Source organism: Aythya marila (assembly GCF_965140915.1).
Source record: "Aythya marila genome assembly, chromosome: 1".
NCBI classification, from domain to species: Eukaryota; Metazoa; Chordata; class Aves; order Anseriformes; family Anatidae; genus Aythya; species Aythya marila.
In genome coordinates, this window is record NC_139042.1 from 137,908,206 (window position 1) to 137,930,089 (window position 21,884).

The 21,884-nt window shown below is 36.0% G+C and overlaps 1 protein-coding gene across 1 annotated transcript in view; it reads left to right on the plus strand.

Moving 5' to 3' along the window:
• The window catches only part of CCDC91 (coiled-coil domain containing 91), a 164,766-nt gene that overhangs the window by 77,552 nt on the left and 65,330 nt on the right, over window positions 1-21,884 (plus strand). The window contains exon 8 of the mRNA XM_082751909.1: window positions 7,067-7,144. Within this exon, the coding sequence (XP_082608035.1) occupies window positions 7,067-7,144 (78 nt within the window). The remainder of the gene's footprint in view (window positions 1-7,066; window positions 7,145-21,884) is intronic.

The following is a 21,884-nucleotide window of genomic DNA, read 5'->3' on the forward strand; positions in this document are numbered from 1 at the left end:
CTATTCCTGAAGGCATGTGCATTTTTAACACTAAAGCATGTGTTGTCTTGTGCATAAATTCTTTATAGTGACATTTCATCATGTAATAATCACAAAACTGAAAAGACTGAGACACTAACTGCTGAATAATAAATTGCTTGTTACTTTCATATTGTGTCTACAACGTGTGCCTCCTTATCAGTGTTGTCTGGAAAGATCATCAAGGCTTTGATCACAAAGTAAAAATGTCCCAAGTATCTGTTTGTATCATCATTCTAATGTGAGATTTGTTCCATCACAAGGCAAGGAGGTGAAAGTCCTCTGAAGGTCACTTCACTGAAATTTCAAACAAATAAAACAACCAAAAAAATCTGAAATCATGCATGCCATACACAAGAATTCTACACAAGTTGGCTGCAGTGACCATAATATGCTGGAGTTCAGGGTCTTGCAAGGAGGAAGCAGGGAAAAAAGTAGGATTGTGACCCTGGACTTCAGGACAACAAACTTTGGTCACTTCAGGGATCTATTTGGAAAAATCTACTTGGTTAGGGCCCTAGAGGAAAGGGGGGTCCAAGACAGCATCACTTTCTCCAAGCTCAAGATCCGGTGCATCCCTATGAGTAAGAAGGCAAGCAAAGGGGGCAGGAGACCTGCATGCATTGGCAGGGAGCTCCTGGCAATGCTCAGATAGAAGAAGGAAGTTTGCAGTATGTGGAAAAAAGAACGGACCACTTGGGAGGAATATAGGGACACTGTCAGAGTATACAGGGTTGCAACAAGGAAGGCCAAGGCCCATTTGGAATTAAATCTGGCAAGGGATTTCAAAGACAATAAGAAGGGCTTCTTCAAATGCATCAGGAGAAAAAAAGAAGACCAGGGAAAATGTAGGGCCACTGCTGAATGAGGCAGGTGCCCTGGTGACAAAGGTTACAGAGAAGGTAGAGTTGCTGAATGCTTTTTTTGCTTCAGGCCTTACCGCTGAGATCAGCCCTCAGGAATCTCAGACCCTGGAGACAAAAGAGGAAGTCTGGAGAAAGGAGGACATGCCCTTGGTTGAAGAGGATTGGGTCAGAGATCATTTAAGCAAACCTGATATCCACAAATCCATGGTCCTGATGGAATGCACCTACAGGTGCTGAGGGAGCTGGCCAGTGTTATTGCTAGGCCACTCTCCATCATCTTTGAAAGGTTGTGGAGAATAGGAGAAATGCATGAGGACTGGAAGAAAGCCAGTGTCGTGCTAGTCTTCAAAAAGGGGCAAGAAGAAAGATCCATACAACTACAGGCTAGTCAGCCTCACCTCCATCCCTGGAAAGGTGATGGAACAGCTCTTCCTGGAGGCCATCTTCAAGCAAGATAAGGTGATCAAGAGCAGTCAGCATGGATTCACCAAGGGCAAATCATGCTTAACCAATCTGATGCCCTTGAATGATGAGATGGGTAGATGAGGGGAGAGTGGTGTCTGTGGTCTACCTTGACTTCAGCAAGGCTTTTGATACTGTTTCCCATAAAATCCTTGTAGACTCGCTCAGGAAGTGTGGCCTAGATGAGTGGATGGTGAGGTGGATTGAGAACTGACTGGATGGCAGAACTCAGGGTGTTGAGCTCAGTGCTGCAGAGTCTAGCTGGGGGCCTGTAGTTAGCGCTGTCCCCCAGGGGTTGGTACTGGGTCCAGTCTCGTTCAACTTACTCATCAATGACCTGGAACAGAGTGCACCCTCAGCAAGTTTGCTGAGGACACAAAGCTGAGAGGAGTGGCTGATACCACAGGGGGCTGTGCTGTCATTCAGATGTACCTCGCCAGGCTGGTGGGATGGGCTGAGAGGAACCTCATGAAGTTCAACAAGGGCAAATGCAGGGTCCTGCACCTAGGGAGGAATCACCCCAAGCACCGGTGCAGGCTGGGGGCTGACCTGCTGGAGAGCAGCTCTGCAGAGAGGGGCCTGGGAGTTCTGTTGGACAGCAAGCTGACCATGGGCCAGCAATGTGCCCTTGTGGCCAAGAAGGCCAACGGTATCCTGGGGTGCATTTGGAAGAGTGTTGCCGGCAGGTCAAGGGACGTGATCCTCTCCCTCTGCTCAGCCCTGGTGAGGCCTCACCTGGAGTATTGTGTCCAGCTCTGGGCTCCCTGGTACAAGAGGGAAATGGAGCTACTGGAGCGAGTTCAGAAGAGTTCTAAGATGATTAGAGGACTGGAGCATCTGTCATATGAGCACAGGCTGAGAAAACCAGGCCTGTTCAGCCTGGAAAAGAGAAGACTGAAGGGAGACCTCATCAATGTATATAGATATCTAAAGGGAAGGTGTTAAGAGGATGGAACCAGACTCTTTTCAGTGGTGCCCAGCGACAGGACAAGAGGCAGCAGGCACAAACTGAAGCACAGGGAGTTCCAGCTGAATACGAGGGGCACTTCTTTACTGTGAGGGTGACAGAGCACTGGGACAGGTTACCCAGAGAGGCTGTGGAGTCCTGTTCTCTGGAGATATTCAAAGCCTGCCTGGATGCCATTCTGCACAGTGTGCTCTAGGTGATCCTGTTCAGCAGGGGGGTTGGACTGGGTGATCTTCAGAGGTCTCTTCTAACCTTGGTCATTCTGTGAGAATTCTGTCCAATATGAAATTTGAATATTACATCTTAATTTCAGATCTACACTATTTAGAATTTTCAGAGCTTCCTTTTTTCTTTCTTACGTCTAGAGCATTAATTTTTTAACTCAGCCTCACCTCGAGTACTGTGTGCAGTTCTGGGTACCACAGTACAAAAAGGACATGAAACTATTGGAGTGTCCAGAGAAGGGCTACAAAGATAGTGAAAGGCTTGGAGGGGAAGATGTACGAAGAGCAGCTGAGGTCACTTGGCCTGTTCAGCCTGGAGAAGAGGAAGCTGAGGGGAGACCTCATCACAGTCCACAGCTTCCTTGTGAGGGGGAGTGGAGAGGCAGTTGCTGATCTTTTCTCTTCAGTAGCAAACGATAAGACCTGTGGGAATGGCGTCAAGCTGCAACAGGGGAGGTTCAGGCTGGATATCAAGAAGAGGTTTTTCACTGAGAGGGTTGTCGCACACTGGAACAGGCTTCCCAAGGACATAGACACAGCACCAAGCCTGTCAGAATTTAAGAAGCGTTTGGAATGTGCACTTAGTCATATGGTCTGAGTTTCTGAGTGGACCTGTGTGGAGCCAGAAGTTGGACTCGTTGATCCTTACGGGTCCCTTCCAATTATTCTATGATTCTATGAATTTTAAGAGTAGTTACATACACTCATTAAGCTCATGTTCCTGTGGAAAATACAGATTTGTAAAGAATTGACGTTATCATTGCTTGTCAAATGAATATGTTGTTCTTCGATGTTTCCCTGGTGTTCAGAGCCAAAGCATTAAACTCAGGAACTTTAGTGCATCTCCATTGTTAGATGGTAAATCAATAAATATACTTCCAGAATGAATTATTTAAACTGATCTTCTGTGGCCTTATTAGATAGTACAAGGAACAAGTGCACATCCTATTGAGTGATAAATCAAAAAGATTTTGAAATGATATTTTACAGACTTGCAGAAGAAAATGCCAGCCACTCTTGTAAATGGGCACGTAAAGCAGGCACTGTTGTGTAGCATTTACATCAAACTTCATCAGATTGGGTGAAGCCCTTACTTGGAAGGAATGTGGCCAGCTTAAACTTTTGTATAGGTACTCACGATAATGCACTTTCATTCTCTCTTCTAACTCTTTCACAGGCATAGTTTTGTTTGTGTCAGCTCTAGCACTCTGATTCCTTACTATTACTTCTTTACTAATGATTAATTTCCTTTACTTTAGGGAATATTTAAAGTAGATACTCTAGCGTTGGATGGGATCTTCATGTTCGTGATTATACCTCTGTGTTCATAGTTGTACCCATTTGGCTTGTGACTTTGGACAAATTACTAATTCTGAAAAACTTGAGAAATTTATTGTAAGAAGACAGACTAAATTTTTTGCTTTTCACCTTGATTTGCCCAACAATGCCAGTGAGGGGTACTGTACTGACAGGAGCAGCCATAAATATGACCTGGCCCTAATGGGAACAATACTGACAGAAAATGTCTGTTAAAACACTAGCAGAAGAAAATGCCTTCCAGTCTGAAAACTGCTTGACCCGTGAACCAGGAGTATATTTGGAAGGTATCACTGGCCTCCTGAGGTGCAGCTGAGTACCTAAGAAGTGGGGACATCCTGAGGATACCATCCATAAAGGGAAAATAAGGAACTGGAACAGCAACTTACCATCTGAAAAGCAGAAAGTAGTCTGGGAAAAGTAAAAGTATTTTGTCTCAGAGAATAGGAAACCTCATCTATTGGTTCTCTCATGTGAAACAAATTAGCAGCATCTGTTGGCTGCTCTAAGAGGTGGTATCCTATGCCCTTTTATGTCTCAGAGATATAAAAATTGCTGTTTTTCTGTCCAGGATGGAACCTTTATTTCTGAAAATGCCCTGTGCTGTACAAACTTTCCTTTCCTATAGGACATCATAAACAAATTTTACATCTGCTGTGGAGGCCTGTCTGTCTCCAAACTCTGTAATGCAGATTATATTTGAAGCGAAACTTTGTTATTTGTTTGGTCCTGCTCCTGAGCCTATTTCTGATTATCTGTCTCTCCTGAGAGTTTTTTTTTGTTTGTTTGTTTGTTTGTTTGTAATTAGACCATTTTGAGGTCAGTATTTTATAATTAGATCCCTCTGAGGTTGATTTGGCATTGCCCTTCCCTCCCACCTCTGCTTCTGAGATCAGTTTGATGCGATATCAGTAGTTTTATTAAAGTTGTATTTATGTACATAATCTGCCATAAGTACTTGATATTTATAACTGTCATAAGTGTAGTTGTTATAATATTGATAACTTCACAATTCATAAGTATATTCAGTACAATAGTGTAGATAACTTGTTGAACCTATGCTAATCTGTATTTGCTACTATATTACTACTTCTTACTGCGTCTAATTGCCTTCATACCTCTAATTGCTACTACTGTTAATCTGTACTATTCCCCAGGTATCTACTACATATAAAAATTTGCTTTCTGGTAATATTGTAACAGCTTTTTATCTATATACAATGCTTGCCTTTTTAATCATAGTGTATTTGCTAGTGGTAATTTGTGGTAATCCGTGATAAATAGACAAGAAATCTTCATTGTCTTTGTTATTTACAGAATCTTAAAAAAACACTTGCAATCTCTATGCAACCACAGGCTAGATAACTATGTGACTGTGACTGTGCTGGTCAACATACTTGATCCACTGCGTCTCACTGTGTAGTGGGTTTACGTGACAAGGTTTTGGTAGCAGGGGGCCATAGGGGTGGCTTCTGTGAGAAGAATCTAGAAGCTGCCTCATGTTAGGTAAGGGCCCCACTTCCTACCAGAGCTGAGCCAATAAGCGATGTCGTTTGTGCTAGTATTCTTCAGTATTCTGAAGAATACCAGTATTCAGTATTTTTTCTGTTAGAATACATAGTGAAAATGAATATCCTCATTCTACAGAATTATTTTTATCATAATTTTTAATCCTCGTTATGCTTTTTTAGTACTTACTGCTTTCTCTCTCTCTTTTCTTTTTTTTTTTCTGTTCATCATATTTTTCTCTTCAACCAATTCTGTAGATTTATTCTGTAAAAAATATGACCATCTCAGTATTTTTTAATGCAAAACATCTGAGTTTGCTTACTTATGGTGCCAGTGATATCTCTGTATCTCAATGTGATTAAACATCAGATGTTGTATATTTTATTCAAAGTAATACTTTGTTTATTTACACTTCAAAATATTTCCATCTTTTGTTTTTCTGCTTCATTTCAGTTGTTGCAGGGCTTCACAAACAAACAAAACAGTTTTATTCAAGAAAATCTGAATGTAATAAGTATATATAGCAATAATTTCAGACTTTTTGCAAAGATGGCCCTTTCACTAGAAAGGAACTGAATAACTGAGCAGAAGTTTCTAATCAAATTTAGTGGAGTTACAGACTGATTAATTTGTTCTTAATGGTGTTATATGGCCTTTCATAATGAAATTAAACATGTTTTGTTTGATTCTCGTTGTTTTTTGTTTTACTTTGAACATGGAACTCTTAGAAAACAAAGAATTTTATTCATTTCAACTTGAATTCCATTCAAAAACAATAGATCTGTGGTGCAAGTTCTGTTTGGTGTTGCTCTGTAATCGGTGCAAGATAAGGTTCATGATGTCTTTGTTTTAAATCACATTGGAAAGCTGGTGCAGAAAACGCATCATCTGCAGTACAATGTGATTTAAGAAAACATCACTGAAAAAGCAGTGCTGCTCATTGATAAGAGTTAAATGCTGAGACTTTAATGAAGTGTTCATATTGCAGATATTGTAAACCATAGGAGAAGCATTTTTACATAAAGGCAAAAAAAATACAGAATGTTTCCATCCATAGATATTTTTACATACTACTGTGGCTAAAATAAAGAGTTTTATTTGAAAAACATATTCAGAATGCCTTATGAAAGAAGACTTCCTGGAACCTTAAGAATTAAAAAAGATGAAAAGATAGAAAAAGATATGCTGAGCAGGAGAAGGGTTTGATGTTCTGAGAAAGTTGAATGTAATAATCAAAACATTGCAATGTATTAGTTAGCTAGTCAGTAGGTAACATTACAACAGCATTTTAAAGTTACAATCTTGATTTTATCTTTAATAAGAGAGTGCTTCAGAAGTCCTACCATTCACAGATATACAAAAAAAAAAACAAAAACAAAAAAAAAAAAACCACAATCAATCAATCAAAAAACAACAACAACAAACAGAAAAATCAGAGAAAATTTAAAAAAAAAAAAGAAAAGAAAACAAAAGAAAACAGAGAACCATTTAGAATATCTGTGGAGTACTGAAGTAAAGTTAAGAAATAAAAAGTTTAGTATTCAGAACAAGTTGAATTGAGCATATATACAGTATCCAAAAATACTAGAGGTATACATTTCTTCATGCAAGATAGCAAAAATGAGGAAAATACTTGGTCTTTACTTTCTTAATATTATGTCATGTCTGTATGTAGTATATAATATTTTCATATTTTTGTACAGGAAAAGCATAAGCAGGAGTTAGAAGATATGAGACAAGCTGGACATGAAGCTTTGAGTATTATTGTTGAAGAATTCAAGGTAAACAAGTTGTCAAGTTAGCACAATTTCCAGTGTAACATCATATAATAAGTATGCACTACCGGCAGTCTTCTTTAGTATTAGCTAGTTTGGTTGTTCAGCCTCTTTAATTATAAAACTGTCTTTTCAGTTGTTTCCAATTTATTCTGTTTGGCCTGAAAGTTTACATGACATGTTTTTTCACTCTGCACTTTGGGAAACTTCAGATAAAGCATGTTAGCCAAGTGATGAATCTTAAAACTGGAATAAAACAAAAGTTCTCAGACAGTTGTGGTAAACTTCACATTAGCTACATTTTGGACCTCTCCAGTCTCAAAAATCTGTACTTGCAGGAAAGCAGCCTTACAGAGCAATTGAGCAGTTTATTTGGTTTGTTTTGTTTTATCTATACAACGCTAAGACAAGAAGATATGTATAAATTAAGGCAGAATCTGTAAACCTCTCATGCTGTTCCTATTTGTGCTGAGTCAGTAAGATACAAGAAGTGGATGTTATTGTGGAGGATAAATGTGTCTTTTGTACTGTTACTAAAACTTGCTAATACGTGCACAAAACTGATTCAAAAACAGAGATTATTGTTATTTCAGATAAAAACTGACTCATCTTAGGTGTAGGTATGGCAAAAGATTCTAATTAGACTTAATAGAGGTAAAGAAGATCTGACTGGACAAAGAAACTGATAATAAGAAATGGAAGATAAGGCTTTTGCTGGGAATGATAAGGGAGACATGAGACATAGTATGCAATTAGAAGCTGGGATCACTAAACTGACAATGTTGTTAGTTAGGTTTGGAATGGAACTGGCAAACTAAAAAGGATTGGATTGAGGCTGTGTCATCTGATTCAAGCAATAAACTGAAAGCTTGAGCATAGAAGCTGATCAAGAAGCCTGCAATACTTTGTTGGGGAGGGTAGGCTTCTTTATTTTTAAGAAATATCCAAAACTTACTCACAATGTATTTTTCTTTCTGGAGTTGTCAGGATCTGCAGCTCCAGGAGAGCCATTTATGCCACATTCCAAGTCTGCCACAAAATTCGAAATCTAAATGCTGTTCAAAAAGGTGGTTGGTTGGTTTGTTTGTTTGTTTTGTTTGGCCTCTGCTCCTTATGTGTAAGGTAGGCCTACCAAGTTCTAAATCTGAGAAAGTTACACTATGTAGAGGACCTGCTGATGCTTTTAGGACCACCGACTTGAAGACAGTTTATGTAATAGGCTTCAGAAAAGTATAAAACATGAAACAGATTTGCAACAACTTTTAACAAGAATACCATTTAATAATTATGCTAAAAAACTGTTATCAGTGTTCTAGTCAATATTGAAATTGGACTATCTGTAGAAAAATGTCTGTCTTCATCAATATAACTTATACAAATTTCATCAAAAGGGAACCTATTCAGAAAGAAGTTTCATTAGTTTTCATTCCTGAGAGAAGTTAAGCTTGTTCATTGGCGATGTCCCTTTGCTCCAGACCTTCCTCATTTTGTTTCAGGAGAATTGTTGCATTTCTTTTCCCTTCTTCTTACTCCTTCGGGATTTATTTATTAATTTATTTTTTACAATGGAAGTTCTCAAATGACAGAATTACAGAATGGTTTAGGTTGGAAGCGATCTCTGGAGGTCAACTGTTACAGCCCCTCTGCTCAAGCGGAGTCACCTAGAACAGGTCGACCAGAACCATGTCCAGACTACTTTTGAATATCTCTGAGGAGGGAGACTTCACAACCTCTCTAGGCAACCTGTTCGAGTGCTCTGTCAACTGCACAGAACACAAATGCTTCCCGATGTTCAGAGGGAACATCCCGTGTTCCAGTTTGTGCCCATCGCCTGTTTGTGCCCTTGTCCTGTCACTGGATACCATTGAAAAGAGCCTAGATCTGTGCTCTGTTTGCACCCTTCCTTCGGGTATTTGTTGATGAGATCCCCCACTGAGTCTTCTCTTTCCCAGGCTGAACAGTCACAGCTCTCTCAGCCTTTCCTCATAGGAGAGAGAAATGAGTGTGTCCTTCAGAATGTCCACTTTGGATGGCCCACCAAACACATGGTGTATCTCAGCCTTTTTCACTTCCATTTCATACTGGCTGGGTATAAAATGTCTGTCTGTTACCATGTGACCTTATTTTGAAAAAAACGGTGAGCCACTTGTAACTGTGGCTTTTATGTTTACTCCTTTTTATTTCTGAAATATATGCAAATTGTGAAATACAAAAAATCTCTAGTAGTGAATGAATAGTCTTCACCATATCAAAGCCTTTGTGTGAGCTAAAGGAGAGTTTTGCATGGATAACGTTGTCCTTTTTAAGGAATAACCTCTTCATGTATAGCTGGGTAAAGAGAGATACTTATGTGCTATATCGTTTTTTAAAAGATATTTAACAAGTCAACATCAGCTCTGAAGATCTGATTTGCCACCTGGAAAAGAAGATTTACATTTTTCAGTTTCTATGATTTGGTACAAAAGATTAGGCTTTTAATTGAATACTGTGATTCCAAGAAATATTTATATTTAGCATATTATTTCTCATAGACTGTTTATATTCAAGTTACATAAAGACATTCTTTAATACCAGGGAACTGTGGCATGAATATACTTCATACAAGTCTTCCTGTTGCCTCATTGGTTAGTTGCCATATTTTTGTCAATGAGATCACAGTACTCTGAGGAGAAATAACATCAGATATGCCAGCCTCTGTGTAAAATACTGCTACCAACCTTTTCTGCAAACATAAAATAGATTAGCAGGCAAATAAGTATGCTATCTTAAATATATATATTTCTCTTACAGCTTAAATACCTTTTTTCGTAAGCCTTTACCATGTGGGGGAAAAGATGTGGAATTACAGTGAACTGAATCCTTAGAGAATTTAGTGAAGGCAAACCTGTTCTATGGTTTTGAGAAAAATCTCATGGATTCTTTTAAACTTTTCATTCATGGTTAATATTTCAATATGGAACAAGGGTTAAGATTTTTTTCCTGAAGTGAATGAGTCATAGAATCATAGAATATCCTAGTTGGAAGGGACCCACACGGATCATCAAGTCCAACCCCTGGGTCTCCAAAGGACCACCCAAAAAAACAGGCTCTATGTCTGACAGTGTTGTCCAAATGCTTCTTGAACTCTGGCAGGCTTGGTGCTGTGACCACTGCCCTGTCCCAGCGCCCGACCACCCCCTGGGTGCAGAACCTTTTCCTAACCCCCAGCCTGACCCTCTCCTGTCCCAGCTTCATGCTGTTCCCTCGGGTCCTGTTGCTGTCCCCAGAGAGCAGAGCTCAGCGCCTGTACCTCTGCTCCCCTTGTGAGGGAGCTGCAGGCCGCCATGAGGCCTCCACTCAGCCTGCTCTGCTTTGGGCTGAACAAAACAAGGGACCTCAGCTGCTCCTCACCTGTCTTCCCCTCTAGGCCCTTCACCATATTTGTTTCCTTTGGACACTCCTTGTTTCTCCTTTTTTTTTTTTTTTCTTTTTTTCTTTTCTTTTCTCCTTTGGACACTAACATTTTTAACACTGCTGGCTCATGCTTATGAGCGAGGAGCCTTACATATAGCATTTGTTTAGCTTAGGAGTGTAAAATAAATCTGATTAATCCTTTTAGTGAAATATAAATTGTGGAAGTTACTGACTTTCTTATTTCATTTATGATTAGCCATGCTTCATTTAGTGTTGAAATATGTCTTCTTTAGTGCTTAAGACTCTGCTACACTAGTACAAATAATTTATATGAAAAAGTGGTTTCCATTTTTAGTAATTTTAAAGTATCAACTAATTAATCCACCACTTCCTTGAGCGTAGAATGTCATCTAACTTTGTCTAGGGTTTTGTTTAAAAAGCGTAGGAAGGAAAACCTTGCTTACAATAGTCCTTACTTACATAGTCCTATTTTGCATTTCTTGGGTTTTAATAAAACAAACTAATGTAGATTATTCCAGTAAAATGCTTGTTCATGGCCCAAATTAGGTTCTGTTACAGTCATGACTATCGGAATTATGACACATCCTCTCAGATACTAGCCAGTTATCACTTTCCAGTACCATCTCAAACAAAGTTCTTCTAGTATGTGTGAATATAATGCCAGAACCATTCATCATTAGCTCTATAAAATAAATCCCAGAATCCTCTTAATTAGTTGTTGAAACCCTGTGTAGAACAGTGAAATACTTGTTCTGTGTTCCTGGTGTAAAAAAGTCTTCCTGTTGATAAACACGTGTCTTTCTTTTGATGCACAAAGCAAAAGAGTTTTTTGTTGTTGTTAGGATTTTGTTTGTTTTTAGTTACAAGATTTGATTTGATTAGTAATCAAAAAGTTATTAAATATTAAATTGTTAAATTTAGAGTAGATTGTTACTCTTTGCAGATTTATTGTGGTGGCCTTTTTGTTCTGTTGTATCTTTCATCACATAAAAATGAGTTACATGTATATTTTCTGATAGATCACTTCCTCATATTTTGAGGAATGTTTTCTTCTAAAACAGACAATATTTCAGCATATTGGTCTTCCATTGCTATCTTAGCCCTAGGCAGACAGAATCACAGAATCACGAATCATTTAGGTTGGAAGAGACCTCCAAGATCACCTAGTCCAACCTCTGACCTAACACTAACAAGTCCTCCACTAAACCATATCACTAAGCTCTACATCTAAACTTTAAAACTTTTAAAGACTGCAGGGATGGTGACTCAACCTGACACTTCCCTGGGTAGCCCATTCCAATGCATAACAAACCTTTCAGTAAAGAAGTTCTTACTAATATCCAACCTAGACCTCCCCTGGCGCGACTTTAGCCCATTGCCCCTTGTCCTATCACTGGGCACATGGGAGAATAGACCAACTCCCTATAATTTGTCTCATGAAGAACTGATGGCTAGGAAAAGATTGCTTATTTTTATAACGTAGGAGTAGTCATACAACAGTGATGATAATACATGTATTTTAAATGTAATTGTAAATATGACAAAATATCACTCCCTTCTTTTTTAGTAAGGATAATGTTACATGTAGTTGTGACCCTAGAACAATGAATGAGATTCTAAGAAGTTATTATACTGCAAAGGTTTGATTGCGTGAGTTTGAAGTTCGTTTCTAACAGGAGCCCGAGGAAAAGAGCGTTTTGTGGAAAATAAATCCTTAAACTCACATGCCAGTAGAGATAAATACCTAGATAAACTCAGTATAGCATTCAAACTATAGTCATTAGTCATTGCTATACCAAAACCAACTGCAAATGAAACTGAAGTTATATTATACCACTTCACAGAAACATGTTACCCTGTCCTTATAAGTGAATCAAATATCTTGTACATTATGCCTTTGAAACACCAGCCTAAAATCCAGTGCACCGTTTAGTCAGGAAAGTGATTAGTGAAACCATGAAACTTTTTCATACTGTGATGCATATCAAAATGCCTTGACTTTGTGTAACTTCTGAGAATTTTACACGAGAAATACTGGTTGACTTGATATGTAAAATTTTATAGCAGGAGCAATGTTAAAGCTTTAGTAACACACTCTAATACAACTATGAGTAGAAACAATTCAGCCCATTCATCACAACTTTTATCTCATTAGGGCCCACTTCATTGTAAATTCCAAGTGGGCTCTGACCTAAGTAGGAGTGTAATTGCTTTCATTTTGGTTAATATTCATTTGTACAACACACACAGAGATATATATATATATATATATATATATATATATGTATGTATATATATATCTTCATTCTGTAGCACATAAAAAGAATGTATTGTATTTAACTTAAAGGAATGCTCACCTGAAAATAGCCTGATCATGAAAATACGCAATGCCTGAAGTGGATAATTTGTATTCTGTTGAAAAAGAAAGTGTGGAAAAGAGTTTTATTTATATAGTATGTGCATTAGATAAGAACTGTCTCACAACATGGAAAATCAAATATTACATTTTATTTAGTGTATCATCTCCCAGGATCAGGGAAGAATTTTGATTACATCCTGTCTGTTTTATTGGTTAATTGGTCAGCAATTGGTAATTGTATCTTGCCCTAAAATAAATTAGTAGGAATTGGTTAATGGTGGAGAAAAGATACTGAATGAGGTGGTAATTTTCTAATGCTATGAGGCATAACAGTTCTTATGTACTATTGATGAAATTAACACTAGCATTTAATATAGTTTGTGTTTGAAGTAGAATGGTAACTTTTCTTTCAACTAGATAACTTTATTTATATATTTTTAAATTGCTTGTTTTAGCCATTTGGACTTTTCAGTTTTGAAGTAAAGAAGGTGTTTGATATACTGGCTTATATTTAGTTACTGAAGCAAATGAATGATGTTTGAGCAGGAGAAAGAAATTGGAGAGAATATTTATTTGGATTCGCTAAGGGTTTTCATGAGTACTTTTAACTAACTCATAGAACATAATGTAGCAGCCTGTACATCATGATGAGCACTTCAATTGTTCTAATGTTTTCAAATAATGCTACACCTGAGAAGTCTATTTTTTGGCAGGTATTATAATGACTTTTATACTGTTTTTCAAAAGGAATGAAAGAAATGAAAGGAATAAACTCTAATTTGTTTTTCCGCTTGTTTTTTTTTCCTGAGAAATTTTTAATTTTTAATATTAATATTTATTAACATTATTTAATATTATTAATATTATTTATTAATATTATTTAATATTTTTACTTGGTTGTGAGAGAGATTTGGCAATTTGTTACTGTTCGGAATTTATTTGGGGGTAATAGTTATATTTTGGCTATATGTTTCAAGAAGGATTCTCCTAAACTCTAGCTTTTGGCCTGCAACAAATCCTGGTCTAGGCAAGCAGCTGTGGTTTCTACTGTCAGTAGAATTAAAACAGAATGCACTGGTGTTGGGTAAATGGATATATATTAAAAATGGTATATATATATTTTTTAAAATGGGTATTTATATTAAAAATAGGCCCAAGTGTATGTGCTTTGGTTTTTAGCAAAATTCTAATTATCACACTTTTGCCTTGATTTGAGGACAAATTTGTGGATAAATTTTAGAAAGCAACCTGTACTGTGTACCTAAAACAACTTGCAGAAGTGCAGGATAGATTTTTTGAAAATCTGTGTCTTTTGTCCAATTGCAATTATATTTTCTGATATTTAAACTTTTCAGGTTGAACAGTACAGTTTTTCAGTCTCTAGTCTGTATTCAGTGATGCTGTTCTCTAGAGTTCCCACAGTACGTGTAGAATGTTATTAATTATGGTCCAGGACTACCTAATTATACAAAGGAACAAGACTTTTAGCACTGTGGGAATTTTTCTGAACTTGTTATACAAACTAAATCTGACCATTGTTAAAGCATATAGTAGAGTAAATAAGATGTGTATTCCCCTGAGGATACTCAAGAAGTTCTTATGATAGTTGGATGTCATTTCAGTTTAGTGTCTTCCAAAATTATTCTAATATATGAAATTGAGAATTCAAGTTTTCTCTTCATCCAAGCTCAAACAAGGGTTTGGACTAATTCACTTAGGTAAGTTTTATTTTGTTTTGATGAAATTCCAGTTTATAAAATGAAGACGGACTAAGTTTTAATGTTTCTGGCACACCAACTTAAAAATATTTTGTACTGTCATTTAAATGTATGAGGGTTTTGATGATATTTTGGAGATAGAATGGCTTGTGTGATGTTTATAACCAGTCATACATAAAGCTAAAACAGATGTGAAGACACTTTGGAGAACATGTTCTTAAGGGGTTTCATTCTTTTTATGTCAGAAGTCACCAGACATTTTTGGTTAGTGAAGAAAAAGCAGGATAAATTCTCTGGTAGATTTTTGGGGGTTAGGAGAGTGATAATAAAGAAGGGAAGACACAAGACTGTTGGAATGGTTTGGAAAGTTTCTGATAGCTTAAGCTTCAGAAGAATACTTGCTTTACTGTCATTATCATCATACAAATCTTGTTATTTGTAATATTCATATGTTGCTTACACAGCCATACTGTGCCTAGTTAGTTATATGTGAGCATTATCCATTAACAATGTGATTTTTTTGTTTGTTTGTTTAAAAACACACTTGTTCATGTGAAGTTGTTCATGTACTTATGGCCAGAGCAGTGAATGGGAAATACAAAACAATTTGGTGATGGAATATGATCTGTATCAGTGATGTGATTTATTTCTGTGTCAAAGTAACAAGAAGAAGGTAACAATTGTCTGAAATGATTAATGAATGCTAGCATTTAAAATATCTTATCATACACTTAAACCACGTAGTTTACAGACACTAGAACCTCTCCTCCAACCTGCAAATAAGAATCCCCAATGTTCTAGCACATTCTACTATCACTTTTTTTTTTATCCCTCACACATACTTTACTGCCAAGAATTCAGAGATATGGGTGTTAGAATAAGAACTACCAACACTAACAAGTTCTTGAAATTTTAGAACTTAAACAAAAAAAGACTTAATCTGTAGTGGTTCAAGAGCAGCTACCCTATTCTTCAGGAAAGGAAAATCAGGACTGAGGCACAGTATAGACTCCTAATTTTCCTTTTTGGTTGAAATTCACTGTTTACTCCAGATGATATGAAAGAACATCTAATGATTTCTTTCATTTCTTTCTGGAAGGATGAATATAAAACATCAGACTATAATCCACCTGATATCCAATAGATTTTGGAAAAAGACCTAAAGGTTTGCTATTTCATATCAACTCTGATAGTTTCTTGTAACTTTTTTGAGTCATCTTAAGTACATGTACTGAAACTGAGGATAATGAGCAAAATGAATTCTTACAATATGTAGTATTTTACCTTGTTACCATGTTTTTGACCAAAGAAAAGCCACTGGATATGTTAAGTTAACGTAATTTAGGGAAGTACTTCTGGATTTAGGGAAATTAAATATAGATGTGTTGATTTGGTGCCCTTTTCCTCAGCTATTAACTTTTTCAGTGCTACTTTCTACTCCAGGATTTGGTTTGCTTTTAGAACCTTTGTGGATGGAATACACACTGGGGGACAGAATAAACAATGCTGTAACAGCTGTACTATCATCTTATTATATATATTTTTCATCCATGTAACTTTAATTCATAGGACTTGTATACTCTAAATCCAGAGGAATGTATGCATCAACAGTCAGTTAGTTTTCATAATCATGCAGCTAACGATGAATAAAAATAGCATTAATCTGTTTTTTCTAATGAAGTACTGTAGAGAGTTTGAAAGGATGACATTTGCAGTCATGGAAAAGTGTTTAAAATATTAACATCTTTTGGTGACTTTCTCATGCAAAATATCTGGTTGATTTTCTGAAAAAGAATGTGTTGGGTTTTTTTCTTTGTTTTTGCTTTTATCAGTCAATGAGGCGATCTCTTTTCATCTGTCATGAAACAATTAATATAATTTGTAAAGATACTAGAATTTTCAGCTCACTCAGTGTCATTCTATTCTTAAAACGGACTTCTACATGTGACGTTTTGATTTGACTTACTCAAAAGCCAAAGTAAAAAACATAAACCTCTGTAATTGAAGGAGACAAATGGCTAAGTCTCATTCTCCAGTGGAGTCCATGTTGTCAGTAATTAACTTTTTCAGTCCAGAGGGATTCAGATATCCAGTAGCTGAAAACTCTGGAACAGTCGTGACTTACTTGGCAGCAGCCATCTTGGTAAAGTACCAGCCTTTCTATTGCCTTTCAGAGTGTCACTGTAGATCATGCATACAAAAAGTTGTATGTTGTATTGGTTACAGACTACTCTTCCTGTTGGACCTTTTGACATGTTTGGGTTTTGGTGATCATTTTGGTTTGGTTTTGTTTTTGTTTTGGTGTGGTTTGTTTCTTTGTTATTTTGGCATGATGGTCTTCATCCTGATTGCGTTGTTTAATTGCTATGCAGGAGTATGCTTATCGCAGGAGTTTCAAACCCTTTTCATCACCTGTAATACTGAAGAACCTTGAGAATTTTTCTCCCTTCCCAGACTATCTATTGCCATTAGATGATACCCTGCCTCAACTATAGCAAATGTGAATTTGAAAAGTATGGAAAATAATGTATTAAAATCTGGAAAAATTGCAGTTTAACAAACATAATCACCATCATATATTGTAACAATTCTCCACGCATAAATATTCCTTGGATTGAGGTTTACTGCTCAAATTTCTTTCCAGGTGCAGTATTGGTATATAAATAGTTCAGAATACCCAAGTTCACATATTTGAAACAGCTTATGTCATCTGTACTGGCCAAAAACCTTAAAATGCTTGGGTAACAGGCAGAGGGAGGGAGAAAAAGGCAAAACTCTTTAGAAGCAGCACCTGTGGAGGACATTGCCTGCTGAGAAAAAAATTTCCTGTAGTATTTGGAAGCCAAGGCAGTAAGATTAATATAGAAGTAGTCATTTATAATGTTAAAACTTCACTAAGAAAATCACAAAGAATCATAAAATGATCTTGTGTTTTTGTGTGAGTTCTTTTTGTCTCTTTCAATTTTTCTTTCATTACAAAAAAAAAAATAGTAAAACTTAGAGGCTAAAACTGAGGAGAAGTAAATGTCACACACTTTTTTCTAAAATTAGCGAATTCTATTTTGTCAGTAATTTTTCCATCAAAATTACAAGAATGGAAAATTTGCATATATAATACCCTGGGTTTGGTATTCAACATGTACCCTTTTGTATTGTATATTCCTGGTGTACTGTCTATTGATTTTAAAATTATAACTGTGTTGTTTTTCAAGATGTGGATAATCTCTCCTTTTTTCTTACCCCCCAAGTTAGTTCAAGGAAAGATAGTGGATACAAGTACACACTTAAATACATTTTATATTTCATTTGTATAAACTGGAATGTTAATCAGAGTTCTCTTTACGGAGAAAAACAAACAAACAAACAAAAACCCTTACCACAAATCAAACCGTTGTTTGCTTTTTCAGATCTACAAGCCTAAACAGCTATAGATTGAAGTTTGAGACTGAAAACTTGATTCAATTGTAGCTTTGACTAGCTTAGAAGTTCACGCCAAATTGGAAATGAATTATAGCTGAACCGAAACTATTAAAATAGTATCACTGTAGACATTAATTCTTGGTTTTCTTGGTCAATGTTTTGTGCCCAGTTTAGTCATGGTAAAAAATGTAATATGGTACTGAGAAGAAGAAAATATTAAAAAGCCAAGAGTATGTTTGCCTGATTGCTTGGTGCTGTTTGTTGTTTTTTTTTGTGTGTGTGTGGTTTGTTTTTTTTTTTTTTGTTTGTTTGTTTTTGTTTTTTTCCCAGAAGTTTGAGGAAAGATGCTACTTTTTGCATTTTAAGACAGCTAGATATAAGTTGATTATTTATTATATAAGACTTGTAAATTCTGCCTTTGATTACTGGAAAGGCATCAGTTCAAATTATGATGATGTACTTATGATCACAACTATTTCTGTAGCAGATGTAGTTCATTCTTAAGTTAATGCATGACCTTCTGTTTGAATTTCAAGCATACTGCTGTAAGCAGTTGTTTATCTAAGGTACGACAATCCCTTTAAGCTGATAAAGTTTCTTATGTGGTGGAGGTGGAAGATTTTTGAAAGCCAAAGAAATTCCAAATAGGAAAAGAAGATCCATTTAACTCCTCCAAAAATATAACTGTTTATATTAAAGACCTAAAGGATAACCTCAGTTTTGGCTAAAGGTAGATGTATTTAGAGCTTCTGAATTGTTTTGTATTGAGGAAGAAGGAAAAAAAAAAAAGAAGCAAGTAGTTAGAGGCTAGTTGATAGATGCAAAGAGATTCTGAAAATCTCAAGTGACCACTTTCTCTAGAACTGTACCAAGTGTAGACTGAGGTAACAAATGTGGTAAGAATTTAGAAATAGATCCACATCAAGTCTGATGCCATCTGCAGTTACAGTCCTGCAACTGGCTGTTGTCACAGAATGACCCTTTCCACCCTGTGTCAAGTTCATTGCACAATATATAGGAGGAAAAATGAGTTACCAAGAGCATCCATGTTGAAATCCTACCCTTTACTTTATGCTACAGATACCCTAGGCTAGTTTCTGCTGTAATCTTGTTTGAACTGATTCATTGAGCTATGGAAAGAAGGAATATTGCTTCAAGAATTGCTTGATACTAAATCAGTGGCCACAGCTCTATGAAGCATCAACAGCTCTATGGAGCAGAATAACTGTGTAATTAAGAATGAAAATGGCGTTTCAGCAGTGGTAAATAGTTGCGCAGAGTAGCAATTTATCAAACTTTTAGTGTTGTACTATATAGTATTGTATAGGATATTAGTTAATTAGTAAATTAGTTTTGTTAATTAGTGATTTAAGTAGTTTATTATCTGTAAATTTGCATAAGATTTGCATGGATATCATTCATCTGTGCTTTATTTACCCATCAAGACATCTTAAATGGTTGTTATGAGCAAACAGTTTTCTGCAGGCTTATTTTCGTCTTTTCTTTTTTTTTTCTTTTTTTTTTTTTACAATTGTGTAGATGCTTTTTTTGACATCTTTATGCTCATCTCTACGTTTATGGTCAGCTGGAGCTAGGCAAATGTAGCATATCAGCCAAGAACATAATACTGTCATGGGCAACAGGTGCATGTTAAATGAGAATTAAAGAAAATCATCTCAAGTTCATCTTTTAATTTATTTTGAAAATTGTCTTCCTTCTGGTAATTTTTTAAATACAGAACATGAATTTTATATGGTACACCTCATTTTCTTTTAAATGACTTGAAAAGACAGTGTTTGAATTAAAATATTTTATTTTGATTTTAAAGGCCTGTTTGGCTGGATCTATCTTGCATAGAAAAAAGATTTTTTTAATGGAAAGTTCTTATGACACAACATGGAAGCTGTCTCTGAAGCAGTGTTTCACAGATCTGTGTGTCTCCTAACTTGACCAACTAATGGAATGGTCGAATACAGGATCATCTCTGTGGTACTATTTAAAATGTATAAATGTGTTAGAAGTGTAAACAATAGAAGAGGAAGGCTTTAGTTTCTGAATGTGGATTTTTCTGCATTTTATACAGAAAATAATAATTATAAAGTTCAGAAAATCTCTTTGTTCCATCTAATGGACAATATTTTTTTCCCTCAAAAATATATATATATATCTCTCTACCATTTAATAGGAATTTAATAGTCACCAGTTAAGTTTGCATAGTAAAGAGTATAAAGTGGCTCAGTCTCTGGCCTAAGAAGAAACTGAGAAATGACATTATATTGTAAGGACTATTCTGCTACTGTTTTCCATACAATCAGAATTATTTTTTTTTCTTTTTTTTTCTTTCTTTTATGCCAGTTATACAAAACAATTCATGTCACAATGGTTTAGCAGGAAAAAAAAAAAAAAAACACAACAAAGTACAGACTTTAATTTTTGCAAGTGATATGTGGCAATTTCAGTTTATACGCAGTAGGATTTAGCATATAAAGTTTCATATACAAAAGTTATACTTCTTTGAGAGCTACATTTTTTGTGATTGCCTGAATTTATACCAACACAAGAACTGAATGTAGTTGGAAAGAAATTTGCTTTTATGAAAGTAAACTAGCCTGACTAGCTAAATCATGCAAATACCAGTAACTGTAGTCTTACACTTTGATTAAAGTACATGTCAAGTGGCATCTACCATTTTTTACCTCTTAAATTTTTCTGAACCTTTGCTAAAGGTACTACTATACTATACCATTACTGATAACCTGAAGAACAAGTTTGGCATAAAGAGGCTAATTAGTGAAAAACGTAGTTTAAAAAATTACTATTTCTTTATAACATGTTTTTTTATTGGTTTGGGGGTTTTCAAAAAAGCTTTCAATGCCATATTGAATGTGTTTTTTATGTTCCATAAAGTAAATACATCTCTAAAACAAAAGTCGTTTGAAAAAGGTACTTTTTTTCCTTTGTCTGCATTTGGGCCAAATGTCTGTTTTCTATAGAACTTACATCTGTTTTAACTTACACAGTAATTTCAACTAGTTTGCTATATTGATTACTAGTTAAAAATAGCTTCATCTAATGTGCATAAATAGTCCAATGAATATTTGGAAAGTGACATAAATATAATATTAGGGAAAAAAAACTTGCATAGCACACGAATTAAGTAAATCCTGAGTAAAAATACTAGCCTTGTTTAAGGAAGTTGGAGCATAATTCCTTCAAAATTCACTTTTTCATATATCTGATTTTTTTTTTTCTTTTTCTTTCTGCATTCAGTTGCTGGAAATTCTGCAGAGTTCAGTCAAGTGCATGTGCATACATGTGTGCATGCATGCAGAGTTCCTAATTTTATTATCTTTTTGTTATTGTCTTCGTACTTCGGCTTTCTACACTTCGACTTCCACTGCTTCACATTTGAGTGTGAACTTCCTGGGGGGGCGTTCTTTTATGTTTTAAATTACTCAGAATTTCCATCTGCTTTTACTTGACTTGTGGTTGTGAAGATCATGCTTGGCCCATGGGATCTTACACTGTGCCGAGAGGATGTGGAGTTTTGTCAGCCAGTGAAATATGTCTGGCTTTTTTTTCCTTTTTTTTTTTTTTTTTTCAGCAGCTTTCATATGCTTCTCTTCATGTGTGGTCCCACTGTACCGACTATATTTAACAGAAATACTCTATCTTCTCTGTGCTGCTCTCTTTTAAGCAGCCTGTGTATAAGAAACCTGAGATCCAAAAAATTTTAGTCTTGACTAAAAAGAAGGTAGTGTTACATAAAAGTACTTTAGTAGTTGCACATTCCAAAATTTATAACAGCATTCTGTGTTCTTGTTATACAAAAGTA